The sequence below is a fragment of the Stegostoma tigrinum genome, chromosome 14 (assembly GCF_030684315.1).
Source record: "Stegostoma tigrinum isolate sSteTig4 chromosome 14, sSteTig4.hap1, whole genome shotgun sequence".
NCBI classification, from domain to species: Eukaryota; Metazoa; Chordata; class Chondrichthyes; order Orectolobiformes; family Stegostomatidae; genus Stegostoma; species Stegostoma tigrinum.
In genome coordinates, this window is record NC_081367.1 from 24,426,171 (window position 1) to 24,440,750 (window position 14,580).

The 14,580-nt window shown below is 41.5% G+C and overlaps 1 protein-coding gene across 1 annotated transcript in view; it reads right to left on the reverse strand.

The window, feature by feature from the left end:
• Positions 1-11,131, reverse strand: part of cul3b (cullin 3b) — a 72,131-nt gene extending 61,000 nt beyond the window's left edge. Inside the window, exon 1 of the mRNA XM_048542227.2 lies at positions 10,799-11,131. Within this exon, the coding sequence (XP_048398184.1) occupies positions 10,799-10,861 (63 nt within the window). The 5' untranslated portion in view covers positions 10,862-11,131. The remainder of the gene's footprint in view (positions 1-10,798) is intronic.
• Positions 11,132-14,580: the final 3,449 nt, after the last annotated feature.

A 14,580-nucleotide genomic window follows, 5' to 3' on the forward strand; every position in this document is an offset into this window, starting at 1 on the left:
AGTGAACTGAACTAAACTAATGATAAATCTACAGACAGAAGTGTGAAGCATTAATTATATTTAGTAAGATACAAAAATGATACATACTCCTAAATGCAAAAGCTCCACTTCTGTAGTTAAGCAACCAGAGTCAAACAGTACAGAAAGAGCTTAGAATGAAATGAATAGCTTTACACAACAAAACATGGAAACCCAATGTTAGTATTTGTTTAAAAAACTGAAATCAACTAAAATATCTTTTTCAAGGTTTCACAAAGCTAATGAGAGAAGTTATATTAATAGAACAGTCAAGGGAACAGTGACTTTTCAATGCAGACAATACCATATCTATTTCATATCCTTGAAATCAGTTAACAAGGTGTGGAGCTAGATGAACAGAGCAGGCCAAACAGCGTCAGAGGAGCAGGAAAGCTAATGTTTCGGCCATAGACCCTTCTTCAGAAAAAGGGTCTGAAGGAGGGTGTAGGCCCGAAACGTCAGCTTTCCTGCTTCTCTGATGCTGCTTCGCTTGCTGTGTTCACCCAGCTCCACACCTTGTTATCTCAGATTCTCCAGCATCTGCAGCTCCTACTATCAAGGATATGCTAATTTGAGGTTTTAGTTCAATTTTACAAAAGAGGATGACAAAATACCAATGATCACTTTTCTTTGGAATTTAGAACACCAAGGGATGATCTGATCAAAGACTTCAAAAATATTAACTGGAAAAGACAAGACACTAAGTTAAACCTTTTCCATTGACTGGGGACTCTTGAACTAAGCATAATCTAAAACGTAGGGCTAGACTGTTCAGGGGAGACGTTAGGAAGCACTTTTCCACAGAAAGGGTTGCAAGAGTTTGGAACTCACTTCCATGAATTTTAGATCAGATGTTAGTTTTAAATGTGAAGTAGATAATTTTTTGTTCAAAAGTATTAAGGGATATGGGCCAAAGAGAGGTATGTGGAGTTCAACCACAAATCAGCCATGACCTCAGTAAATGGCAGAACAAGCTCGAAGGGCCAAATGGCCTTTTCCCATTCCCATGTACAACATAAAACTAGAAACAAAGAGAGAAAATTTATTTTCCCCTATTTCCCAATGTCTTCTGTATTAAGTAATTATGTCGCTGGAGAGGAAAAGTGAAAAATAAACTTCAAATGTTTAAAAAGCAAGGCAAGTCTGTAGATGCTCGGGCCCTGGGTACTGTTGTAGAACAGAGAGACCAGGGGTTCAGTTACATAATTCTTAGAAATTTGCATCACAGGCAGACAGGCTGGGCATTTAGCATAATGAAATGTGAGGCTGGATGAACACAGCAGGCCCAGCAGCATCTCAGGAGCACAAAAGCTGACGTTTCGGGCCTAGACCCTTCATCAGAGAGGGGGATGGGGTGAGGGAACTGGAATAAATAGGGAGAGAGGGGGAGGCGGACCGAAGATGGAGAGAAAAGAAGAAGGTGGAGAGGAGAGTATAGGTGGGGAGGTAGGGAGGGGATAGGTCAGTCCAAGGAAGACGGACAGGTCAAGGAGGTGGGATGAGGTTAGTAGGTAGGAGATGGAGGTGCGGCTTGGAGTGGGAGGAAGGGATGGGTGAGAGGAAGAACAGGTTAGGGAGGCAGAGACAGGTTGGACTGGTTTTGGGATGCAGTGGGTGGAGGGGAAGAGCTGGGCTGGTTGTGTGGTGCAGTGGGGGGGAGGGGACGAACTGGGCTGGTTTTGGAATGCAGTGGGGGAAGGGGAGATTTTGAAGCTAGTGAAGTCCACATTGATACCATTGGGCTGCAGGGTTGCCAAGCGGAATATGAGTTGCTGTTCCTGCAACCTTCGGGTGGCATCATTGTGGCACTGCAGGAGGCCCATGATGGACATGTCATCTAAAGAATGGGAGGGGGATGGAAATGGTTTGAGACTGTGAGGTGCAGTTGTTTATTGCGAACCGAGCGGAGGTGTTCTGCAAAGCGGTCCCCAAGCCTCCGCTTGGTTTCCCCAATGTAGAGGGAGCCACACCGGGTACAGTGGATGCAGTATATCACATTGGCAGATGTGCAGGTGAACCTCTGCTTAATGTGGAAAGTCATCTTGGGGCCTGGGATAGGGGTGAGGGAGGTGGTGTGGGGGCAAGTGTAGTATTTCCTGCGGTTGCAGGGGAAGGTGCCGGGTGTGGTGGGGTTGGAGGGCAGTGTGGAGCGAACAAGGGAGTCACGGAGAGAGTGGTCTCTCCGGAAAGCAGACAAGGGTGGGGATGGAAAAATGTCTTGGATGGTGGGGTCGGATTGTACATGGCGGAAGTGTCGGAGAATGATGCGTTGTATCTGGAGGTTGGTGGGGTGGTGTGTGAAAACGAGGGGGGATCCCCCTCGACTGCATTTAGCATTGCTGATGAGACTGCATAAAATTTTACTGTTAGCACCCTCTCAACAAGGGTCAAAAATTCTTTGACATTATTGGTGAATTTTGACTCCAGTGCAACAATTCCAATGGCCTGACTACTTTTCAAAAATCAATTGACATAATAGGCTACAGACTTCAAAAATCAGAGGCATCCACTTAAAACAACATGTAAATAATCAAGAGGATTGAGAGATTCAAATATTGAACATGTTCAACTTAATAGCAAATTTGGGGAACATCCCTGCCTTTGAGGATAAACGGCATAAGTTAATATTGATTTTCCTCCAAGTTATAAATAGAGAGGTATCTGTAATCTGTATTGATGCACAAACATAGCAGAAAATACAAAGAGAATTTCCTTAAGTGTATCCAAGCTATGACAGGTGACAAGCTAACTTGTTAGCAATTGAAAAATCAGATTCTGGCACAGTATTCAGTATTGGTATTGCAAAATACCATGCAACCAAACAGCAAAATATGGGTAGACAACATGAATTTAGCGAGTTTTGAGAAGATTTGTAGCTCAGGTTGAGGTTCTGGATGTGAATTTGCTCGCTGAGCTGGAAGGTTAGTTTTTGGACATTTCGTCACCATTCTAGGTAACATCAGTGAGCCTCCAAAGAATGGTTCCCAATGAACACAGTCCGCCGATTTCTCAGCAACAAACCCAAACAAACAGACAAAACAGGCTCAGAAACCATAACCACTCTCCCCTACATCAAAGGCATTTCCGAAATGACTGCCAGACTACTCGGACCTCTTGGCATCAGGGTAGCCCACAAACCCACCAACACACTAAAACAGCAGCTAATGAACTTAAAAGACCCTATACAGACAACAAGCAAAATGAATGTCATCTACAAAATACCTTGCAAGAATTGTGACAAACACTACATTGGACAAACAGGCAGAAAGCTAGGCACCAGGATACATGAACATCAACTAGCCACAAAATGACATGACCCACTATCACTAGTATCCTTACATACAGATGACGAAGGACACCACTTTGATTGGGGCAACACATCCATCCTAGGACAAGCCAAACAGAGTCACGCACAAGAATTCCTAGAAGCATGGCATTCCAACCGAACTCCATCAAACATATTGATTTGGTGCCAATCTACCATCCCCTGAGAAAAAGAACAGGAAATGACATCACCAAACACAGGAAATGACATCACCAACCCAAGGAAACAGATAAATAGAAAGTGGGACATAACACCAGCGCTTCATCAGAGGCTCACTGATGATGTTACCTAGAATGGTGACGAAATGTCTGAAAACTAACCTTCCAGCTCAGCGAGCCATCTCACATCCAGAACATGATTTTTCTTTTGAGAAATCAATAATCTCTGCCACATTGTTCTGCATTCCACTGCAATGAAGGGAAAAAATGGCAAATCTACCCAAACTATACTTGTGCATAGCAACCCTCCAGGGAATGGCATTTACGACAGATCTTTGCTCAAGCAATGAAGGATACATGGCAAGGAAAGTCTATTTTAAAACGGAAACATGAATTAAAAAAACATTTTGTAGCATCCCCAAACTTGCACTATAAATCCAAAGATAGCTTCAACCTGAACTGGCCAAGTGGCTAAATTTATGGATGAAACCATATATTTTACTCTGATCAAATGCCGAGAAGGCACAACTCAGTGGCATCAAGCAGGGCACAAAAATGGATTTAATCATAAAACTTAATACCACCTGTTGATTATTCCATTTCTTTTCTGACCACAAAATTTTACCATGAAATTAGTTTTAGTGCTTAGCTGGTATCAAACAATTGCCTTTACTCCCTAAACATTTAGATTTGAAATGGTTTGTAGAATTCTGCTCTAAGCAGGAAAATTGCTGTTCTTATCAGACAGCCTAAAGTAGATACCTTGTCTTTATTGCCTGGCTTGTACACGTTGTCCACCACCAGTCTCTGTCTCTCTCAATGTCACACTCTGTTCACTTTTATTCTAGGAGTTTTATTAAAAGAGATCACAAATGTAACAGCACTTGTGGAGTCAAATGATGCGCATACTTCTGACTAAGTCTCAAAAGAATTTCTTACATTGTTTGGAATTCTCTAATGCTATAGGACTGTAAAGATGAAGAGAATGATCCTTCTTTCTTGATTTTGGATTATCTGTATGACCTTGATCCATGGGTGGCTCAACGAAACAGATTTGGTGATCATATTCTAGGACTAGATAGACATAAGCTTGAATAACTAAAGAGAATTCTGAATTTGGCTTTCTGCCAGAGTAGCTAACTGCAGCATCATATACAGTCAGCTGATGAATACAAATTCTACACAAAAGAAAGACTATTGAGCTAGAAAAAAAGTTGGAATGCAGAATGAACTACAGTCAAGAGACTCAAATATAGTTTGAATACTGACCAAGTGAAGTTGAATTGAAACTATTGATGTAACTGTTTATAATGCTAGCTGTTGATTCAAGTATGGCCAGAAATTACGATCAAAAAATTGCCTGCCCTGCCCAAGGCGTTTTATATAATTAAACATGTATAAATGCTGGGTATCTCTGAAGGAAAACAAAAATAGCAGCTCAAGTCTCGACCTATAAAACTTGATCTAGCAATATGCGTTTTATTTAGCTAGTTTTACCTTGCTTCCTCTATCAGCTAAATAGACTAGGTTCCCAACCCTGGGGACTGCAGCAGAACCAGGGTTCTCCTAATCTTGATGTCATAACTGAAATGGTGATCAGCTTCCAGCCATATATTTAAGGGATGTTCACGGCATAATGGTTCTATTCCTCCTCCTGAGCTCGAAGGCCTGGGTTCAAGTCCCACCTGCTCCAAAGGTGTGTTTTAGCACATCTGAACAGGGGTTGATATAAAGTTATTCAACTCCACACCTGTGCAATTACCAAGACCACATGACACTGCTCCTGCCGCAGCTCTTCCACATTATTGTTATCTCTAGATTGGGCCATTTCAATGTACCTTTGATTCAACCTTCTATCAGACACTGGGGATTTGTCAGCTATTATTCTCTCAAGTTTTCCCAATACTTTTTCCTCTACTGATAATGAGGTAGTTCCTTAACAGCCCTTTGGTTAAGCCTTCCCCTCCTCCTTTCTGGTATGTAATTTGTGACTTCCATTGGTGACAAACAGAATATCCCCCATTTTGAACTCCTAGTTCTTGATTTTCTCAAGGGAAAAGCATCTTCTCAGCATGTGCAGACAGACCGTCAGCCCGATGGCCTAAGCAGAATTCACCAGTTTTAAAATCTCCCCACAACCCGGCCTCATCCTATGTCCAACCATCCCACTCATTCCTGCTTCTTTTACCTGATACAACCTGTCCATCTTCTCTCCAATGTGTCCGCCCCACCCATCCCACTGACCAAGCCTACCACTCCCTACCTGCATTCACCTATCATCCCACCTACCTTCCCCAGCCCCACCCCTCCTCTCTCTATTTATTTCCCAGCTCCCTTCCCCCTCCCCAGTTCTGAAGAAGAGTCCTGACTCAAAACGTCAACTTTCCTGCTCCTCTGATGCTGTCTTGGCCTGCTGTGTTCCTCCAGCTCCACACTGTATTGTATCTCAGCATCTACTGGAGAAACCCCCCTCATAAGCATAAATACCTCAATAAAAGATCACTTTCATTCTTCTGAACTCCAACAAGTATATGCCCAGCCTTCTCAACATTTCCCAAGGCAGCCCATTCATCTTACAAATCAGTCTAGTGAATTTTCTCTGAATAGCTTCCAATGCAAGTATGTTGTTCCTCAGGTAAGGAGACCAAAATGGTACACAGTATTTCAGTGCATTCTCACCAATGCCTTGTAGATTTCTAGCAAAACCTCACTACTTTTATACTCCACCTCTTTGCAATAAAGACAAACATTTCATTTGCCTTCCTGATTATTTACTATAATTGCATGCTAACATTATGCAGTTTACGTACAATTCAAGGACATCCAACTCCCGCTGTACTTCAGTAATGACAGTCTTTCTCCGGTTGAATAATATTCTATTTTTCTATTCTTCCTAAAGTGGATAATCTCATTTTCATACATTATACATCTGCCAGACTTTTTGGTCACTCACTTAACATTTCTATATCCTTTTGCAATTTGTTTGTACTCAATTCAAACTTCATATCATCACTAATTCTGGTTTGAATGCATCAGTCCCTTCAGCTAAGTTATTATAAAGTCAGAGTTGTACAGCACAGAAACAGAACTTTCTTCGAACTCATCCATGCTGATCAGATATCCTAAATTAATCTCGTTCCATTGCCAGTATTTGGCACATATGCCACTAAATCCGTCCTAATCATGTATCCAGTCAGTTGTCTTTTAAATGCTGCAATTGTACTGGTCTCCACCACTTCACTCCATACATGCAACACCCTCTGCTTGAAAATGCTGCCCCTTGGATCGTTTTTGTATCTTTCCTATCTCACCTTAAACCGATACCATCTAGTTTTGGACTCCCCTACCCTGGGGGAAAAAAGACCTTGGCTATTCACCCTATCCGCGTCCCTCACGATTTTATAAACTTCTATAAAAGGTCACCCATCAGCCTCCAAAACTCCAGGGAAATTGCTCCACTTATCCAGGCAACATCCTTGGAAATCTTTTCTGAACCTTTTCAAATTTAATATCATTTTTCCTCATGCAGGGAGACCAGAGTTGAGCAGTATTCCAAAAGTGGCCTAACCAATGTCCTGCACAGCCACAACATGACTGCCCAACTCCTACATTCAGTGCATTGATGAATAAAGGCAAACATACTGAATGCCTTCTTCATTACCCCGTCTACCTTTTGACTCCACCTTCAAGGAGCTGTGAACCTGCACCCCAAGGTCTCTTTGTTTGGCAGTACTCTCCAGGACCCTACCATTAACAGTATAAGTCCTGCTCTGATTTGCCTTACTAAAGTGTAACACCTCAAATTTATCTAAACTAACTCCATCTGCCACTCCTCAGTACATATGATCAATGTCCCATTGTACTCAAATATCCTTCTTCACTGACACTAATTTTGATGTCATCTGTAAACTTACTAACAAAAAGCAGTGGACCAAGCACTGATCCTTGTGGCGTACTGCTGGTCACAGGGATCCAGTCCTAAAAATAACCCTCCAGCACCAACTTCTCTTTCTACATTCAAGCCAATTTTGCATCCAAATGTCTAGCTTTCCCTGGATTACGTGGGATCTAACCTTGCTAACCAGTTTACCATGCAGAACCTTGTCAAAATGCCTTGGTGAAGTTTATACATACAACGTCCACTGTCCTGCCTTAGTATTGTCAACAAGTAATTGAGACACTAGCATGGTGATACATCATTATTTTCTCAATCTGAAAGTGAGCCACTTCTGCCAACCAAAACAAAAAACTGCAGATGTTGGAGATGTGAAACAAAATCAAAGTACTATAGAAATTCAGGAGTTTTGGGAGAGTCTGCAGAGTGATAAAGAGAGTTAGATTTTCATGTCCAAAGTCCCTTCACCACAGGTTTTGTACTTCTCCCAACTACTGGTTCTATTAGTTAGCCATTCCTTGATTCAAATGTATTACTCCAATAGCATGACCTACACAGTAACACTGGATTTTTTTCAGGAATCCAACCACTGGTTTACCTTTATATACTTTAATACTGAAGATACCACTGCATGCACCATTTAACAATTCAGATTCATGGAAATACAAATTTTCTACTCTTGATAGATTAAAACATATCTAGGAATTTATTCAGATATTCTAATCATGCTTACAAGAATGAAATCTGATCGGAATGCATCAAGTTCTGTTCAGCAATGTTACATTCCCCTATTATGAGCCTTTTTACCCACCCGTATTGTGTCTATCATCCTGTTCAGTGTTGATAGAAAAAAATTGAAATGCTCTTCGTAATTTTAGGTAACTGCCAATCAGGTTAACCATGTTGTAAATAATTCAGTATTCATGCTACACCCCATTTAAATCAAAAACCTCTAGCACTAACTGAGTGGTCTTGGCAATGCTGCAAATACAATTGTCTGAATTTCACTTTAAAGCTATTTTTACAAATGGATCAACGTAGCCAAACAATGTATTTCAAAGTGTCTTTTTTCACACCATTAAAATGCATATTCTACATTAAAATGACAATCATGTGCAAACTGATTCTAAAACTGACCAACAACTGTTCCATTACGAAGATGTAAATTTTCTGCAGGGGGCCTTTATTTCTAGTTGGCATTAAATTCGATGAATGTGATTTTGCAAATGATACAGTACAATAGTAGTATAGTTAGAGAAGGCAGCTGAATCAGTAAAACAATAACTATATAATTAATTGTAGTAACTAACATTGTTTAGTCATTTCAATATAAACACCAATACAGCATGATCTCATTTACTTCTGAAACATTTATGATACTGAAACTGAATTTTTGTTTTTAAAAAGATATCCTGATAGTACAACAGATGGTAACTCAGAACTCAAAGTGGTAATGAGCAAGTAATGATCACCAATTCATAGAGGATCTCAAATCACTGCTGTAGGAAATGGGCAATGCAGGCAGCAGTAAATACCTACTGTTACCCCACAACACTGGGAGAAGCCATGAGTATGCTAACTAATGATCCTCAACTGACCAGAAAATGAACAATGTGGGTGCAGGTATTCTGTTTTTATATATGGAAGATATCATAAGCCAAACCAAAACTAAAAAAAAATATAGTTTTTGCACTTCAGCTTTTCATTTTACAATCCAATCTTTCAGTTGTGCTTTGATTAAACACAGCTGAATTAGTTTTTGGACATCTTGAACTACACTGCAAAGGGTTCCTATGGGAAGCACCTGCTGGTAGAAGTACAGAACTTAGTGAGTAGGCCCCTGTTCAATATCTCTAATGTCCATTTTCACAAACATATCAGCTAAACAGCAATCTTGGCTTTGCTCTACAGTTACTCCTGAGCACATGACAGAAGTAATAGAATTAAAGTAATTTACATTGGCAATACACCACATAATTCTATCCTTTTAATTTTTCAAATTACGGTCAGTGATCTTTACACCATTTAAAAAATAACTTTAGTTAGCTTAGGAGAATTTTTTGAAAGTACAAAATTGGTTAGTACCGTTTAATTCCACTCTGTTTAGTAATTAACAAAGTTGATGTCTTTCAGCAAATATACCATACAAAGAACATCCATAAAGTAACATACCAATTTCAGAATTATATACAGATCAGCAGTGTCAAAATGTTACAGAAGTTGCATAAAAAACAGTATGACGAACGCTTGGCACAAATTATTTTAATTGAACATGTTCCGCTAGTAAACTTGAAACTGTGAACAAACGTTATGCTGTAACCTTGTGCCTACGAAACTCTCAGTGTATGAACTTTAACAGTAACTTCTACATAGGAAGTGCTCCTTGTCCCGCTTATACAGAAGTTGTTTCACATGTTGAATGTGTTATTCTTCCAGGTAGAAGGCAATCACCGCACAATTTCAAATTCATTTGAGGGGAGGGGATAAAACACTTGCTATCTAGTTTGCCCTGCTTAAAAATTTATTAATACTGTTATCCTTTGCAAAATATTTTCAAGCAGTTAAGTGCTGTTTGAACAGTTTCAAACTTTCACCAGTAGTTGCAAAAATATATTTGAGCTTACTACATATGTATTTCATATGATATACAGCAAATCTGCTGGAAATGATTCGAGCATTTCTTTCAAGGTTTTCAACTCACTAAGGTCAATTCTGAAGGAGACATTCTTCTCACCTTTCAACTTATGCATATTGCAAAAGATAGAGAACCAAATATTCCACCAGGCGTTGGTGTACCAGTCCAGTCACAAAGCTCTTACCAATTAAGTTTTCAGAGCATAACCCAAGTTATTGTGACCACAAATCTAAGTATTCAGTAGTGAACCAGTCCATGTCACAGACCACCTAAAGAGTGTTTCAACTTGACTGAAAACACAGTAAATACTTAACATTCCACACTACCATTCCATCACTTTCAAAAGAAAGCTAAAAATATCCGAAGTTGTGAAACTATTTCAGAAAACGTAAGCCGCACCTTACAACTTATTACCTAGTGTTTCAATATGTCAGAACCAATAATATTCTACAGATTTTTTTGGGGAGGGGGCTGATGGCGAGAGAAAGATGGAGGAAGTGAATTAAAAAATGACAACATAACACAGCGCTTTGTGTTCCTGAATGGGGGAGGTCATCACAACAAACAGCCAAGGATTAAAACAGCCTCTCTGTTTGGCCTTCACGGAGCACCATGAATATTAATCAAACGATAAGGGGCCTGCTCCTGTGTTGACATCCGTAGAAGCCCGGGCCCTCGATTTGAAGCATTCGCAGCCTCTCTGTCCCCGTGCGGCGCATTTCCTTTCATTTGTTCTGTTAAATTGCGGCTACGGGGTCATTACTTACGGGAAACGCTCGTATCCTCATCTTGGTGTCTTTCTTCGTCCCAGCTTTGCCCAGGTTTGACATGTTGGCGGATGATTTCTTTCACATAGGACTCACTTACAGGGGAGGAGAGAAAAAGAAAAGGGGGAGTGGAAGTTCCGATAAAAGACCGAGCTACAATTAAACCTCTCGATTAGACGGGATCCACGGCCAGTGATTCGGGTTGATCTGACCCCCTTCAAGTGAGAGGCAGCAGGACCTTCGACCATGAAACAATTTTTAATATCAAAAAAAATCTGTTGGAAAATACCAGCCCGGCTCTATGGCGGCCGAAACCTTCAGTGCGCAGGTCAGTCGACAGTCCGATATCGCGAGAGCTCGGCCCTGTACTCGCAGGGAGAACACGAGACTGACGTCCGCAGCAGTGACGCGTCAGGCTCTGTCAATCAACCTAGGAACTGTCAATCAATCTGCAGCTGTCAATCAACCTGGGAACTGTCAATCAACCTGCAGCTGTGAATCGACCTGAGAACTGGTCAATCACTGCAGCTGTGAATCAATCCGAGAATTCTCAATCACTGCAGCTGTGAATGAACCTGTCACTGTATATCAACCTGGGGAACTGTCAATCACTCTGCAGCTGTTAGTCAACCTGTCACTGTCAAGCAACCTGGGAGCTATAAATTGCTATGGAGCTGTCAATCAACTTGTATCTGTCAATCAATCTGGGACCTGTCAATCATTCGGCAGCCATCAATCATCCCTGGAACTGTCAATCACTCGGCAGCTGTAAATCGCCCTTGGCCTATCAGTTACCCAGGATTTGTCAATCACCTGGAGTTTTCAATCAAACCCAGAGCTGTCAGTAATTCACAGAGTTGTCAACCACCCAAGGAACTGTCAATCAGTCCACATGCTTTCAATCACATTGTGAGCTGCCAACCATTCTGTGAGCTGCCAACTACCCAGGGAGCAGTCAATCACCAGAAGCTGGGAACATCACTCACTCTAGGAACTGTCAGTTACCCAGGGGCTGTCATTCACCCTGTGAGCCATGAATCATTCAGGAACTGTCAATCACTCTTGGACTTGTCATTTACCCAGGGAGCTGGCAATGTGATTAATGCAGTGATCAAAGACTCGAATAGTTTCACACTGCTGCAATCCTGTCAACCCACTAGGAACTGTGAAAAACCTAGCCAACCGTTAAACGCGAACTGTAAATTCGCCCCACAAGCTGCCAATCTTCCTAAGAGCTGTTAATCTCCCAGAAATTTGTCAATCGCCCACAATCCGGTGTGTTGTAGATCCTCTAGGGAGTTGTCAACCAACTAGGAGCTAATAATCATCCTGGGAACTGTCGATCATTGGCAAAGATCTCAGTTATCTAGGCTACAGTCGATCATAAGTTATGTCGTATTCACCTTTGAAACAGTGAATCACGTCAAGAGCTGTCAATATCCCTGAAAGCTGCCAGTAACCTGAGGAGTTGTTAATCATCCAGAAGGCTTTTAGTCAACAAGGGTGCTGTGAATTACCTCAAGAGCTATCAGTTATCTGGGACTCTATAATTAACCAGGAAGCTGGTAATCACTCCAAAAGCTGTCAACCACCCTGTGACCTGAAAGTCTTCATGGGAGCTGTTAGTTGCCCCATGAGCTGTCAATCACTTCAAAGTCCGTCAATCACTTGGGAGGATTAAATGACCTAGGAGCTGGCAATAGTTCAATGGGGGTAGTCAGTTGTGTTGAAAGTTGTCAATTACCCAGGGAGCTGAATTAACACAAGGAGTATCAATCATGTAGAGAGCAGCCAACAATCCAGAAACTGTTAATCACTGTAAAACCTGTCAATAGCCTGCTCACTGACGCTCATGAACAAAAACAAATTTCTGGAAAACTCAGCAGGTATGGCAGAATGAATATTTTGGGACCAGCCACACTTCTTCAGAACTTATTGTAGCTGGGAGGGAGTTGTTACATATGCTGATTATGGGGTGGAAGGAGGGGATCTGTCTGCAGAAATGACTCTGAGCTCTCACTAACTCTGACTTCTCTCCACAGATGCTGCCAGATCTGCTGAGATTTTCCAGCAATTTCTGTTTTTGTTTCTGATTTCTAGCATCTGCCGTTCTTTTGGTTTTTTGGTTTAGTGAGCTTTCGGTTGTCTGCCACTTCCACACACCACTATGTTTTGTCGCTAACATCTCTGTCTCGGGTTTGCTGCAGAGCTCCACAGAAGCTCAACACAAGCTGTAAGAACAGCACCTTATTTTCCACTTTGGAACCCTACAGCCTATGGACTCGATACCGAATTCAACAATTTTGGGGCTTGAGCACCTTCCCCTTGACCTTATTTCCAACCCCACACACCAGACCTTGTTATTACATGGGCTGCTGCCAAAAACAAACCATTGTCAGCCACTAAGAGTCCCCATTAGCAGCTGCTAATTCTCCTAGGTTGACCTGTACCCATGTTTTTGTCTGCACAACTGTTTTTCTCTCTCTCTGGTCTCCACCTCTGCCTATCCCTTACTCCAACCCCCTTCCCCCACCCCCTCTCCATAGATCCTGTACAGTCAGTTCTGAAGAAGGGTCATTGGATCTGAAATGTTAAAATTCTACATTTGCTCCACATACATTGCCAGTCCTGCTGAGTTTTTCCAGCAATTACTTGTTTTTGTTTCTGATTTCCAGCATCCACAGTTCTTTGTTTTTTTTTCACTGATCATCAGTTTGGGCTCTGCTAGGACCACTCAGTTCCTTACCTTATTATAGCATTAGTTCAAATGTGGACAAAACAGCTAAATTCTAGAGATGACGCGAGAGTGATTACCCTTGATGTCAAGTCTGCAATTTTACCAAGTTTCACATCAAGGAGCTCCATCAAATCTGTAGTCAGTAGAAATCACAATTGTGAGGGGAATCTCTTTGCGGGTTCAAGTAATATCTGTACCAAAGGACAATGTTTGGGATGTTGGAGGTCAGTCAACTCAGTTCCAGGATATCTCTGCAGGTATTCTTCAGGGGAATGTCCTAGGCTGAATCAATTTCAGCTGCTTCATCAATGACCTTCTCTCTGTCATAAGGTCAAAGTGGAATGTTTACTGATAGTTGAACAATCTTCGGGCACTATTTGCAACTCCTCGAATACTGAAGCAATTGACATCTAAATGCAGCAAATCCTGGACAATATCTAGGTTTGGACTAAAATGTGGCAAGTAACTGCCAGGCAATGACCATTTCCAATAAGAGAGGATCTTACCATTGCTTCATGAAATTCAATAGCATTACTGTCATTTATCTCTCCATTCTAAAAATCTTGGGGATTAACATTGACCAGAAAATGAACTGGACACTCCACACAAATAATGTGACTACACAAGCAGGTAAGCAGCTAGGAATCCTGCAACAATAACTCAACTCTTGATTCCCCAAAGCCTGCCTGCCATCTACAATCCACAATTCCTGGGTGTGCTGGAATACTCTCCGCTTGCATGCATGAGTGCAGCTCCAACAACACTCAAGAAGCTTAACACTATCCAGAACAAAGTGGCTTGCTTGATTGGCACCACATTCACAAACATTAACCCTGTCTACCACTGATGCACAGTAGCAGCAAGCAGTATGAACTGTTTACAAGATGCACCACAGAAATTTACCAAGGCTCCCTTGAGAGCAGCTTCAAACCCATGCCAACTTCCATACAGAAGGACAAGGCGACAAGTGCACAGGAACACCAGCTCCTGCAAGCTTCCCTCCAAAAGCATTCACAATTCTAACTTGGGAACATATAATTGTACG